Source organism: Globicephala melas, chromosome 1 (genome assembly GCF_963455315.2).
Source record: "Globicephala melas chromosome 1, mGloMel1.2, whole genome shotgun sequence".
Classification (NCBI taxonomy): Eukaryota; Metazoa; Chordata; class Mammalia; order Artiodactyla; family Delphinidae; genus Globicephala; species Globicephala melas.
In genome coordinates this window covers 163,087,461-163,100,315 of record NC_083314.1, presented here as the reverse complement: position 1 = coordinate 163,100,315, position 12,855 = coordinate 163,087,461, and the positions used below count along the sequence as shown (strand labels likewise).

The following is a 12,855-nucleotide window of genomic DNA, read 5'->3' as shown; positions in this document are numbered from 1 at the left end:
TCTCATTCTTTAGGTCTCTGGTGTGTTCCTGCTGTAGGAGGCCTGTCCTGACACCCTGGTTGGATCAATCTGTCCTGTGCCCCCCAGCTCCTGGGCCCCCTGGCAGCTCTCCTCTCTATAGAGGACTTGCCTGTTTGTGAGCCCACCTGGCTCCAGCCAGCCTCCGTCTGGCGTGGGGGGGAGGTAGACCTGGAGAAGAGTGCAGGTTTGAGTCCCATCTCGGCCTCTGCTGTGTGACCTTGGGCAAGTCACTGAACCATGTGAGTCCAGGGTCCTTATCTGTGAAATGGGGATGGTAACAGCTGCCTCACTGGGTTGATGTGAAGATTAAGTGAGATTATGCACATGGTGGGGACTGTATAAATGGCAGCTGTATTATTCTAGCTCACTGCCTGGCACACAGCTTGGAAAATGTTAGTTGAATTCATCAGCCCTTCTGGTGCCCCCCCTTCCTGCCCCCACCTACCGTCCCTGTCTTGGGAGGGGGGAAAGTAGGTATGAACAAAAAGGATTGGAGGGCAGATGGAACAGGAGGCTGGGAGAAGGGCGATCAGGGCCTTCTGGCATCGCTGGGAGCTAGCTGCTCCAGCAACAGCCGGAGCCTGGCTGGAGGCGGTGCAGTGACCCACCTGTGCCCTCATCCTCATCAGCTAGGTGAGGCAGCGGGAAGAGGTGGAGCTGGGATCCACCTCTACATTGTGGCTCTTCAAAGCTACCTGGGGCCCACCGGCACACAGTAGGTGCGTTCTGAAAACAGAGTAGTCGGAGGCAGAAATGTTGAATGAATGCGAAAGGTATGAATGAACGGATGGAAACATGAATGGAGGTGGGATGGACGCTTGAAGTCTGGGGCGAGGAAGAACGAGCATCTCCCTCCCGATCTCTGGGTTGGGAGACCTGCAGCCAAGACCGGCCCGGGGCTCCCTCCCCTCCCTGCCCCTCCCGCCCCGGCCTCCCCCCTCTCCGCGGCGCGCAGCCTGGCGGAGCCCGCGCCCAGCCACAGCCCGCGTCGGAGCCAGCGCTCGCGCCCAGCCGAGAGAGCCCAGGCAGCGCATCCTTGGGAGGGGGTTGCCCCGGCCCCCTCCCCTCCAACCCCAGTCCCCGGAGATCGGCCTTCGGGGCGGGGAGGCAAAGTCCCGGTGCAAGATCGGGGGACCAGCAGCCGAGGACGCCGGGGAACCGCAGCCAACAGGTGCGGGGCTTGGGGGACCCCCGGGCTCGGGGTGGGGGACTTCAGAGGACCCTCGGCGGGAGCCAAGAGTCTCGGGAGATAACCTGGGTGCTTGGAGGCTGGGTCCCCGGCATGCTCTGCCCTCCTCCCGGCAGGCAGGCTCCTAAAGAATGCTTCGCGCCCTCGCTCCCCGCACCGCAGCCCGCACAGCCCCAGAGACGCAGGGAGGTCCCGCTGAGGAAGCGGGTCCGCCGGCGCCCGCTGGGGGTGTGAAGGAGACCCCTCATGCTCCCCGGGGGGTCTCCAGGAATCGGCAACCCTCCTACATACGTCCGGGGTCCTCCCTTCTCAGCCGGGGAAAGGACGGGTCTGAGCGAGCGAGGAGGGGCGGGGTGCGAGGCCGGATTTATGAATGAAGAGGGCAGCCCGCACGCCGGTCCAGCGACCCCTGGCGGCCACCGGGGCGCATCGCGGCCACGGGATTCAAGGGGGGACTAGCGGGGGCTGGGGGCTGACGGGCCCAGCCCCTGTGCCTGGGGCTCTCCCCTCGCTTTCGGAGAGGCTGTCAGTTCCTCCCTGCACCTCTACCCACACTGTGTGCGTGCGTGTGTGCGTGTGTGTGTGTGTGTGTGTGTGTGCGTGTGTGTCCCCACCAGGGAGGGTCTGGCAGGTCTTGTTGGCAGGGCGTGGGTCTTCAAAAGCCTCCCTTGACCAGTTTTTCAACCAAAAATTCAGGCCTGTGAACTGACTCAGGAGAGAACATTTAAATCAGGATGGCTTCCCCTCTCCAATCTGTGGTGTTTGGTGGACTCAGACAGACCTGGAATAACAGCTTTGTGACCTTGAGCAAGGGGCTCAACCTCTCTGAGCTTCTATCTCCCCCTCTGCAAAGCAGGGCTCTTAATAGTGGTAACCAGCAATGACCGTGAAGCCGGCTTCCGGTGCCAGTTTCTGGGTAAAGCACTCGGCATTCATTAGAGCTCATTATTCCTCAGCGAGGCCCTGTGAGGCTGGCTCAGTTATTACTCCACGGGATAGATGGGGAAACCAAGGCTGAGAGGGGTGAGGTAAGTTACCCAACTGGTATGAAATTGGGAGGCAAGGCAGATCTGTCTTTCTCCATCGATTTCAGGCTCTCCATAACCCACATGACTGTGAGAATTAAGAGGAAGCTCATCTGCAAGTTGCCTGGCACTCTCCCTAATGTTCCCTTTTCCTTCCTTCAGAAGGTTTCAGGCTGGGACCACAAACACCTGAGTGCAAGACTCTGGGTCCCCTGAGGGAAGTGGGCTAAGGCCTGGCCCAGGGGCGCCCCTCCCTTGGGGGAGCCTGGGATGTCCATCAGCTGTAGTGGCTCCTGAGCTCATGGAGCCCTCGGCCACCCCAGGGCCCCAGATGGGGGTCCCCACTGACAGCGGGGAACCGTCTCCGGTGCCTCCAGACTACGAAGACGAGTTTCTCCGCTATCTGTGGCGTGACTATCTGTACCCGAAGCAGTACGAGTGGGTCCTCATCGCCGCCTACGTGACTGTGTTCCTCGTGGCCCTGGTGGGCAACACGCTGGGTAGGTCTCTAGGTCCCTGTGGTGCTTCGGGCTTCCCCTGCGGACTGGGAGGGGTCCTGGGCCTTGCTTCTCTCCCCCTCCCCCAAGTCCCTACTGGGTACTGTGGGGGAAGGGTCTCACTGATGGGACCCAGCTAGACTGGGCGTGGCTCTGCCACCGGCCTCATCTCATCCTGCTCCCACCCCGCAGTCTGCCTGGCCGTGTGGCGGAACCACCACATGAGGACGGTCACCAACTACTTCATCGTCAACCTGTCCCTGGCCGACGTTCTGGTGACGGCCATCTGCCTGCCGGCTAGCTTGCTGGTAGACATTACTGAATCCTGGCTCTTCGGCCATGCCCTCTGCAAGGTCATCCCCTATCTACAGGTGAGCTTTGCCTGGGTGCCCCTCATGACCCCCCTGTCATACCAAGTACAAAAACCATGGCCTTGCGTAGGTCTCAGTGACCCTCAAACTTGCCTTTTAGACAGGACATGGCTCAGTACCTCGGCAGTGTCATGCTCTATTGTTAGCAAGGGCAGGCCGTCAGGCAGGACACTCAAGGACACAGACACAGACACAGCCCCATATACTCATACAGAGATACCCTCCAGGTCACACTCATAGACATTCACAGAGGCATGTCCGGACACATGTACAGTCACTTCCAGGTACACGGGCACACAGTGCAGGAGAGAGGCGCAAGCCCACCATGACAGAGAATGGGCCTGTTCCCTGACCCCAAGGGGGCAGCTTTGAGGTGGCGGGCTGGCAAGAGTCTCCTCCCCGGCCCTTCCGCTCCCGGCTGGGGCCTTCCCTCTCCCAGTGGTGGGTGTCAGGCTGTCCTGTACGGTTGTTGGGCCAGAAGGAGAGCTGGCCAGAGGGTTGCATCCCTCGACCCTCTCCCTGTACCCCAGAGGGCAGGGGGCACTCCTGGAGCCAGTGCCCCTGCGTCTCTGGCCTAGGTTCATCTCTGCCTCCCAGAATGAGGACTCTTTCCTCACAGCCTGGGGAAGGGATGGGATCCCAGGGCAGAGAGAAATGCCTCTTGGATTTCCCATTATTTGGAGGTTTCCCACTCAACCCATTAACTTTGGCAACCCTGAGAATAAAGACAGGCAGGTGAGGAAATCCACCTTAGGCAAGTTATTTAATCTTTCTTGCTTCAGTTTCCTTACCTGTACCTTGGGGGTAAGAGGACACACCTCAAGGGTTGTTCTGAGGATAACGAGAACAGTGTCCGGCATGTAGTTATTTCCTAAAGTGTAAATTATTATCCATAGTAGGGGAGCACCTACTATGTGCCCGGTCTCAAGCTGGACATTCTCGATCCATAATTTCATTTATTCTCACAAGAATCCTGCCAGGTGGAGGATACATTCCCATTCTGCATACGAGGCTCAGAGGGGGTGAGTGATTTGCCCAAATCTACACAGGCAGTTAGTGGTGGAGTCAGGATTTGCACTGCACCTGGCTGCCTGGTATTTCTGGGCTGTGAGCTCCATCACTCACCCCATGTCTCTGGGTGGCCCCCAAAAGGACTGACACTGTGTCCCCATGGGGCAGGCCGTGTCTGTGTCAGTGGCAGTGCTGACTCTCAGCTTCATCGCCCTGGACCGCTGGTATGCTATCTGCCACCCCCTGCTGTTCAAGAGCACTGCCCGGCGTGCCCGTGGCTCCATCCTGGGCATCTGGGCCGTGTCGCTGGCTGTCATGGTGCCCCAGGCTGCTGTCATGGAATGCAGCAGTGTGCTGCCCGAGCTAGCCAACCGCACCCGGCTCTTCTCTGTCTGTGATGAACGCTGGGCAGGTAACGGCGGGAGCCTTGGGCAGGTGTCCCTGAAGTGGGCACCTCCGGGGCACACACCCCCAGAGCAGACATCTATCAGGGCACTTTTGGGGTGGGCACCCAGGGGTGGGTATCTCTTGGGAGGATACCCTAGAGCAGGCATCTAGCAGGGATACCTCTGGTGTGGGTACCTTCTCTAGTGTAGACATCTGCCAGGGGTCCCTCCAGGATGGAGACCACTGGGCTGGGCAACTCCAGGGTCTCTCTGCCATGGCGCCTGTACGGGGCCCAGCTGCTTACTTTGGCCCTAGTCAGGGCAGGGTGGTATTGCTAAGCAGGGCAGGGTGGTATTGCTAAGCAGGGCAGGCCGGGGCTTCCCAGACTGAGCCCAACCCCTGCATCTCTTGGCCCCTGCAGATGATCTCTATCCCAGGATCTACCACAGTTGCTTCTTCATTGTCACCTACCTGGCCCCACTAGGCCTCATGGCCATGGCCTATTTCCAGATCTTCCGCAAGCTCTGGGGCCGCCAGGTGAGGCCCACTCTGGTGTCACTGTGTGGGCTGGGAGGGGACAGGGGTACTGGTCTGAGGGAGTAGACAGCCCTCTGCCTTCAGAACATGCCATCCTGGCTGCAACCAGAGAGGCAAGGCCTAGGCATGCGTCAAACTCAAGGCCGAAAGTGCTAGTGCCGGCCCTGGAACCGAATAGTAACTGGCATCCTTCTAATATCAGTAGCTGCCAGTTACTGCATCAGGCACGCCCAGCTAGTCTTGCACCCCCTTCACCACCATCCGTTATCCCCTTTTTTTTCTTTTTAATAAATTTATTTATTTTATTTTTTTTGGCTGCGTTGGGTCTTTGTTGGTGCACGCGGGCTTTCTCTAGTTGCGGCGAGAGGGGGCTACTCTTTGTTGCGGTGCGCGGGCTTCTCATTGCGGTGGCTTCTCTTGCTGCAGAGCACGGGCTCTAGGTGCGCGGGCTTCAGTAGTTGCAGCACGGGGGCTCAGTAGTTGTGGCTTGAGGGCTCTAGAGCGCAGGCTCAGTAGTTGTGGCACACGGGCTTAGTTGCTCCGTGGCACGTGCGGTCTTCCCGGACCAGGGCTCGAACCCGTGTCTCCTGCATTGGCAGGCGGATTCTAAACCACTGCGCCACCAGGGAAGTCCCTATCCCCACCTTAATATATGAGAAAACTGAGACCCAGAGAGGCAAAGCAACTTCTCCCAAATCCCTCACCAGCGAGTGGACGATCAGGGACTAAAACCCAGGTCTGTGGGGTTCCAATGCCCGGTTCAGTGCCACAACAAGAATAACACCTCCGTGTTGCTGTCCAAATTAGGCACTTTGCTTGCAATGTCTTCACAACTATCTAACCAAAGAAGCAATATTACCCACTTTACAAATGCTGAGTAAGGGCAACCAATCTGCCACGGCTGATGAGTGGCAGAGCCTTTCTGGTTCCAGGGCCTTCCTTCTTTCCTCTATTACACACTGACCAACAGCAGGGGTTTTTTTTGGAGGGGGGCGGTTTGCCATGGGAGGGCATGCTCAGAGGCCTTTGGTACTAGCGGGGTGAGTCCTGGATCAGCGCCCGGGCAGGGAGAGGAGGCTGGCCGGAACACGAGCAGCCTCACGCTCCACCAGCGCTCGCCATCTGCTCCTCACAATGCCCCGGGTCCACAAGGCAGGAGTCGCTATCCTTATCCAACAGGAAAAGCAGGGCTCAGGAAAGAAAAGTGAGTTTACCAAGGTCACATAGCTCTTGAATGGCTGAGCTGGCCCTAGATCCCAAGTTTCCTGAACTCTAGCCCCATGCCCTTCTGTTGTGGGGTGATTCAGGTGTCCAGTGTGAGAGAGGCTTTGAGAATATCTGTGGCTGCTCCAGGTGCCTAGAACCACCATAGGCCTATCGGCACTGACCTAGGCTGGGACCTATGCTCTGAGGCCCAGGCCATTCCACGCTGTCCACCTGCACGCCCCTTGCTCAGGCCTCCCAGGGTCAGGCAAGGACCGGGGGAGGCACGAGTCATCCAACCACCCCCGTCGCCACAGATGCAGGTGGTGATTTAAGGAAGATGGGTGGGTAGCTGGAAGGATGTTCAGGCCCCAGGCTGTGACCTGGGGGCTTGTCAAGGGTCCCCTACTTCATCTACAACTAAGGGTGAATAATACCGTCCCAAGAGACATATTGTGGGTGGTCTCACGATGAGCTAATGGAACACGGAAGTCCACTCAAGTCCAGAGTGTTGGTCTTTATCATGGATATTAGGCTCCTTCCTGCTGCAAGGGTTTGTTCCCTTGCCCACCTCCCCCTGCCCCAGGGTCCAGCAGGCCCAGCGAAGCAGAACGACCCTCCCAAGGAGCTGTACCCACCGCTGCTGTCTGTGTGTGCTGGACAGATCCCCGGCACCACGTCGGCCCTGGTGAGGAACTGGAAGAGGCCCTCAGACCAGCTGGAGGACCAGGGGCAGGGCGTGGGCGCAGAGCCCCCGCCTCGGGCCCGTGCCTTCCTGGCCGAGGTAAAGCAAATGCGAGCTCGGAGGAAGACGGCCAAGATGCTGATGGTGGTGCTGCTGGTCTTTGCCCTCTGCTACCTGCCCATCAGTGTCCTCAATGTCCTCAAGAGGTGAGAGCGCGTGGGGAGTGGTTGGGGGTGGGGAGAGGTGGTGGGGTCAGAGGAAGGAGCTCTCTCTGCTTCAGAGAAAGATCTGGCTCCACCGCTCACCCACTGTGTGACCTTGTGGGAGTAATTCTCTTCTTTGAGCCTCAATCTCCTCATCTGTAGAATGGGAATAACCGGCCTGCCTCCTGGGGCTCTCGTGAAAATTCTCTCATCTGGCCACTCAATCATCAGGTTGTTAGGGCTGGGAACGGAGTGAACGAGTGCACGGGACAATGTCCTGCATTCGTGGAGGCGACATCTGACGGGAGAGAGAATGGACATGTACTACAATGTCAGCCAGTGATAACTGCTTTGACGAAAAAATAGGGAAAGGGGATAGAGAATGACAGTGACAGAGGTTGGTGGGGTTAAAAATAAATGTTTTTTAGATGTAATGGTTAAAAACAAAAAAGCCTCTCTGAGGAAGTGACATCTGGCAGAGACTTGAAGGAAGGGAGCAACCACACCCACAGGGGTCTGGGGTGACCTGTGAGAGGCCATGGGGTGGGGGTGGGGAGGGGGGCAGGGCAAGACCCTGGGCTCTTTGCCATGAGACAATCTCAGTGTGTTTGTGCTTGGTCACTTCCTGGCTGTGTGATCTTGGACATATCACTTTGCTTCTCTGAACCTCAGTTTCCCTATTTAAAAAGTGGATGATGTCTATGACTCATCGTGCTGCTACGGGGATGGATGATAAAGTGGAGGGGGAGCCCCAGGGGGTCACACGGCTGGTGACTGAGCAGAGGTACCCTGGTCTGAGTTTTCCTGTCTGGACAGCAACTGCTGTCTCTGTCTCTGTCTCTCTCTCTGTCTCTCTCTCTGTCTCTCTCTCTCTCTCTCTCTCTCTCTCTCTCTCCCCCCCATCTCTGAGTGTCCTGCCCCCTGGTCCTAGGGTGTTTGGGATGTTCCGCCAAGCCAGCGACCGAGAGGCCGTCTATGCCTGCTTCACCTTCTCCCACTGGCTGGTATACGCCAACAGCGCCGCCAACCCCATCATCTACAACTTCCTCAGTGGTGAGTGGGCTGGGGACGCAGAGTAACTGAGGGTGGCAACAGTCCCCAGGACAATGGTCTCCCCATCTTCAACCCAGGCTGAATAAAGCATGTGGGGAAGAATACACCTGCTGCCTCCTGGGGATCAGGACCCTGCTCTGGGAACTCCCACTCAGGGGGAAGACTTGTCCCCGCCCAAGAGCCCTGGTCTGAGTGGGCGACAGGCCACACTCCCAATAGTGGCCAAAGAAGGTGACCAGCTCCAGGATCCAGTTTTGCAGATTATGCAGACCACTGAGTGGGGGGGAGCGCAGGGGCTGGGCCAGCTCACCTCCACCCCTGCGTGATGCACGCACAGCAGGACTGCCAATCAGCCAGTCTGGTCAACACAGGCTCCAGATGGAGCCCCTGCCTGAGAAGATGACTGCATAATCGAGGCATCAGGGGGAAGGGAGGGCCACCAGCGAGGCAGCCCAGGGCCAGGAAGCAGCTTCCCCATGCCCAGCTAGACACGTGCTGGCAGAGTGGCCCGAATTTGGGGGGGCTACCCCTGAATCCACCTGCCTCCAGCACCAGCCCTCCCACTCTCCCCTCTGCAAGTCCAGGCATCCCTGGTCCCCTGCCCCCCACCCCCCGCCCAGGCCTCCTCTGTCCACTGTCCCATAGCCCCCACCCCCTTCCACTACCTCCCGGTCTCAGGGTGGAAAGGCCCCACCCCGGGCCCCCGCCTGGGCTCAGCAGAGTGTGACTCACCAGACCTGACTCGGACCAGGCCTAGAGAACTGACCAGATGACTGCTCAAGCCTGGACAATCTTTGAGAAAAGGCTGAAAGGTTAAAGAAGGGGCTGGGGTCAATGCTGTAACCCTCACTGAGACTAAAGAATTACTCAACAGAGGCTAGCCGGGTGGTTTCCAGCTCAGAGGGGAGAACAGAAGAGACGAGCAACGGCAGAGGACACGTCAGGCAGACTTCCTGACGTGCATTTCTTCGTTTGGTCTACATTTACTGAGCGCCTGCTGTGTGCTCGGCCCTCTGCTGGGCACCGGCCAGGCTTGCGGGGCGATTGAAACATGGTTGTTCAGTTCCAGCACAATCTGTTGCCTGGTGTCCTCTGACGGTACAGATGGCTGTGGTGATCCCTCCTTCCCCACTGTTCCCTACCCTTTAAGCGAAGGCTTTGGAATTAGACCGCTGGTGACCTTGGGCAAGCCACTGCACCTCTGTGGAGTGAGGCTAGAGGACTCCAGGTCTTCAGGGTGCTGGGGTGAGCTGGGCGACAAACTCAGGTGCCCGGCACAGTGCCTTTGCAAGGGCTGCTGCCGCTGTATTTTCATCACCATGGGGCAGAGATGGGGAAAGCCTAGCCACAGATGGTGAGCCGTGAGCCCCTCCACCTGCCCGCCAACGAGGGCAGAGGTGACCTAAGCTCCCTGAGCCAGACAAAACGTTTTCAGCCAGGCTCAGAGCCAGAGCGCAGTCAAGGAATCAGATGAAAATTGCATTTCTCCTTGGGAACCTGCTCCAGGGCCTCTGTCCTCACTCTCCCTGGCAGTGACGAGGTCGCCTTGGGGCTCTTTCCTGCCCAGCTCTACCCTTCCCTCCCACCCCCTCACAGGCAGCTTGGCTGGACCTGCGTGGGTGTCCCTGGGCCCAAGGCCCCTTCCTGCTGCTTCTGTCTCCTTATGGCTGTGTCTTCTGTCTCTCAACCAAGGCAAATTCCGGGAGCAGTTTAAGGCCGCCTTCTCCTGCTGCCTGCCTGGCCTGGGTCCCTGCGGCTCTCTGAAGGCCCCCAGCCCTCGCTCCTCTGCCAGCCACAAGTCCTTGTCCTTGCAGAGCCGGTGCTCTGTCTCCAAAGTCTCGGAGCACGTGGTGCTCACCAGCGTCACCACGGTGCTGCCCTGAGCGAGGGCCATCCTGGTGGCAAAAGGGGGTGCAACCTATCCCCTGCCTGGGCTGCTCCTCTGGCTACTGGGGGAGCTGCCCCCACTCCTCATGGAAAGACTGCTGGTTGCAGTGCGAGGCCGGGGCTCCTCGCCTCGTTTTCTGCCTGTTTAACTCTGGGCAGTGTCACTTCCCTTCTCTGAGCTGCGTCCCCTAAGCGGATTCATGTGAGGATTAAGCACGCTCAAGAAAGTGGAAAGCTCTCTGTAAACTGTAAAGTGTTAAGGACAAGATTAACGTTGTGTTCCTCTCACTTGGCTATACCGCACAGTACCATCCATCACTATCATCCTTCCAGAGCTTGGCCCTCCTCCCAAAGACCCCTCTCCTACCCAATCATAGGTCTTCCCTGCAGTCTGCTATAAGGGTCCCAGCAGGCATTTCCATCTGGTCCAGGGGCTCTAAAGCCCAGGCTGCACTTGGCAGCGCTCCTTGAGGCCCATGTGAACTAATCTGAGCCCAGCCCCTCCCCAGTGGGAACAGAGCCCCACCCTCACCAGGTGCCAAGCGCACACACCACAGACTGGACCCCGTTGGTTGTGCAGTGGTAGAACACTCTCCACGAGGCCATTTGGTATGGAGGCCAGCAGCCTGAAGCAACTGTAATTAAAAGCCTGGCACTGAATGTTCCCTCTCCTTGTCATTGCACAAAATCTGTGCTTCTTAGGTTAGGAGTGAGAAGGTGGGGAGGCTGGGGGAGGAGAGAAGACAGTGCTGAAATGCAGCTATCTGCTGACCCCTCCCACCTCTCGTCCCCTAACACACGGGATCCCAGATGGCTCCTGGGCAGGTCTCAGAGCACACGTGCTCCTGCCCCCTCACGTGGCTCCGATCCTCTGATGCCAGGACCTCGATCCTGGCCACATCTGTCTGCTCATGAGCCCAGCAGTCTATGGAAGGTAAGGGGGGTAGGGTGGGCAGACAGCAGGGTTAACAGACCAATTTACTGTTATCTTCACCTTCTTGGAAATCAGGGCTTGCATTTATTTTCTATGAACTCACAGATTAAAAAGAGAAAGCCAGAGACTGGGCTAGACGTGTTCCATCTGCCACCAAGATGATTAGAGGGCTGCCAGAGGCCCTGATCCTTGCTGCCAGAGCAGGAGGTGGGAAGCAGTCTGAAGGACTGTCTGCTGAGACGAGCGGGAGACATCTGGCAGAGGCCAGCTCGGCCATGCGCACCGCTGGGTCTGCTTAACCTGATTAATGACCTCACCCGTCAAGAAGTGGGGCAAACCGCAAACCGCGGCTCCTGCCAGGGGCCCAGCCCAGGAATGCTTTAGCTCCCCTCCTCGTAGGCAGAGCAGGTGGAGGGAGTGGTCTGAGCATGTCATCCTGCTCTCCAGATGACTCGCCAGCCCAGCTCACGTGAACACTGCCACAGATGTGCAGCTGTTGCCAGAGGGTACAGGGTGTCCCGCCCATTCTCCACTCCCTTCCCGCTAGCCTTAGGATCCAAAGCTGTTTGTCAAGTTTGTAGCCAGGCTTGGAGGGGCAGTGTGTGGAATGAGGTGTGAGGGCTGACGCCCAAGCCCAGAACCAACCATGTCCACAAGGAAGAACCCAGGTCCTGGGTTCCTCAGCCCCAGCTGATCACAAAGGTGACAGAGTATGATTGACACTGTTCTAGACACAGGTTTCAGTAAACACTTGGCTCAGTGGGAAGAAACCACAAAAGCTTCCCCTAATGGCTGCAGTTCTACTCTGTCCTCTGCGGGTTGAACCCAGCACCATGGTGGGCCTCAGGCCTCTATTTTGGGGGACTCAGATGGACTCACAGGATGCCATGGAATGAAGCTCAGTGAACAGCTTCTGGAGAGCCTGGGACTATCTGGCCTAGGGAAGGGAGGACCTGGGCGAATGTGGTGGCAGGTTCCAGATATCTAGAGGACTGGCATGCAGGAAGGGGTGGAGTATGTTCTCGGTGGCCCAAGAGAGAAAACCATAGCCAATGGGTAGTGTTTTCAAGGTGGTGGGATTTGGAATCCACAGCAGGAAGAAGTCCCTACTAGTCCAGGAGGAAATGGGCTGCCTGGAAAGGCACTGAGTTGTCATTGGAGGTTGGCAAGCAGAGGCCAGACTCAAAGTGGGGTAATGGAAGGGGTTCTAGCTCTGCATGGGGGCTGGCCTCTGGGAACTGGATTCCACCTAACTCTAGGATTCTAGCACGACAGCAGCCCAGAGGAGAACCGGGGCTGAACTGCCTAAGCCTGACATAACCTGCCAGGCCTCACTGAGCTGCTTCCCCAACCAAGCAGGGAGGAGAGCCTGTTTTCTTATCTTCATCCCCCAAAACAAAAGGATTAGCTCACCATTACCCATCATAAGGTCCCCCAATCAAACCAAAACGTCTGGTGTCTTGGCTTCGGATTGAACTTTTGTCAGATCACTGTCGACGTTTGGTATAGACTGATTATCAAGCTGATGTGAAGATCCAGCTGGCAGATGTCTGCACTTAATAAAAATGGGGAGAAAGTTATGACTGCGTAAATGCAGTTTGTCTGGAAGATTAAAACTAGGGTTTGAGATAATAAAAAGGCCAGGCTGTGGAAAGTCTGGGGTGGCTGCTTCTAGCCCAGAATGCCAGCCCTAAAACTGTTATAAAACACACGGTCAGCTTCTTGGACTGAACCTGGCAAGGTTAGACTTAACCTGAAGTTAAGTTACACTTAACTTCAACCCAGTAAGTGAGAGCAGCCCTGTGGAGGCATGTCCCCCTGAGCTGTTTCTTTCTGCATGGCATGGTATATA

General features: G+C 57.5%; 1 protein-coding gene across 2 annotated transcripts; it reads left to right on the top strand.

Annotated features, from left to right (window-relative positions):
* The first annotated feature begins 655 nt into the window (after positions 1–655).
* Positions 656–12,162, top strand: HCRTR1 (hypocretin receptor 1). 2 transcript variants are annotated; one of them, XR_009566006.1, is made up of 9 exons: positions 656–1,192; positions 2,398–2,735; positions 2,925–3,103; positions 4,283–4,526; positions 4,923–5,038; positions 6,906–7,132; positions 8,061–8,182; positions 9,875–11,003; positions 11,109–12,162. XR_009566006.1 is itself a non-coding variant. In XM_060308731.1 (8 exons), the coding sequence occupies exons 2-8, from the start codon at positions 2,537–2,539 to the stop codon at positions 10,063–10,065; spliced, it is 1,278 nt and encodes a 425-aa protein (XP_060164714.1). In that variant the 5' UTR covers positions 656–1,192; positions 2,398–2,536; the 3' UTR covers positions 10,066–12,162. The 2 variants fall into 2 exon arrangements, 1 of the variants encoding a protein (XP_060164714.1); XM_060308731.1 differs by having other exon boundaries at positions 9,875–12,162.
* Positions 12,163–12,855: the final 693 nt, after the last annotated feature.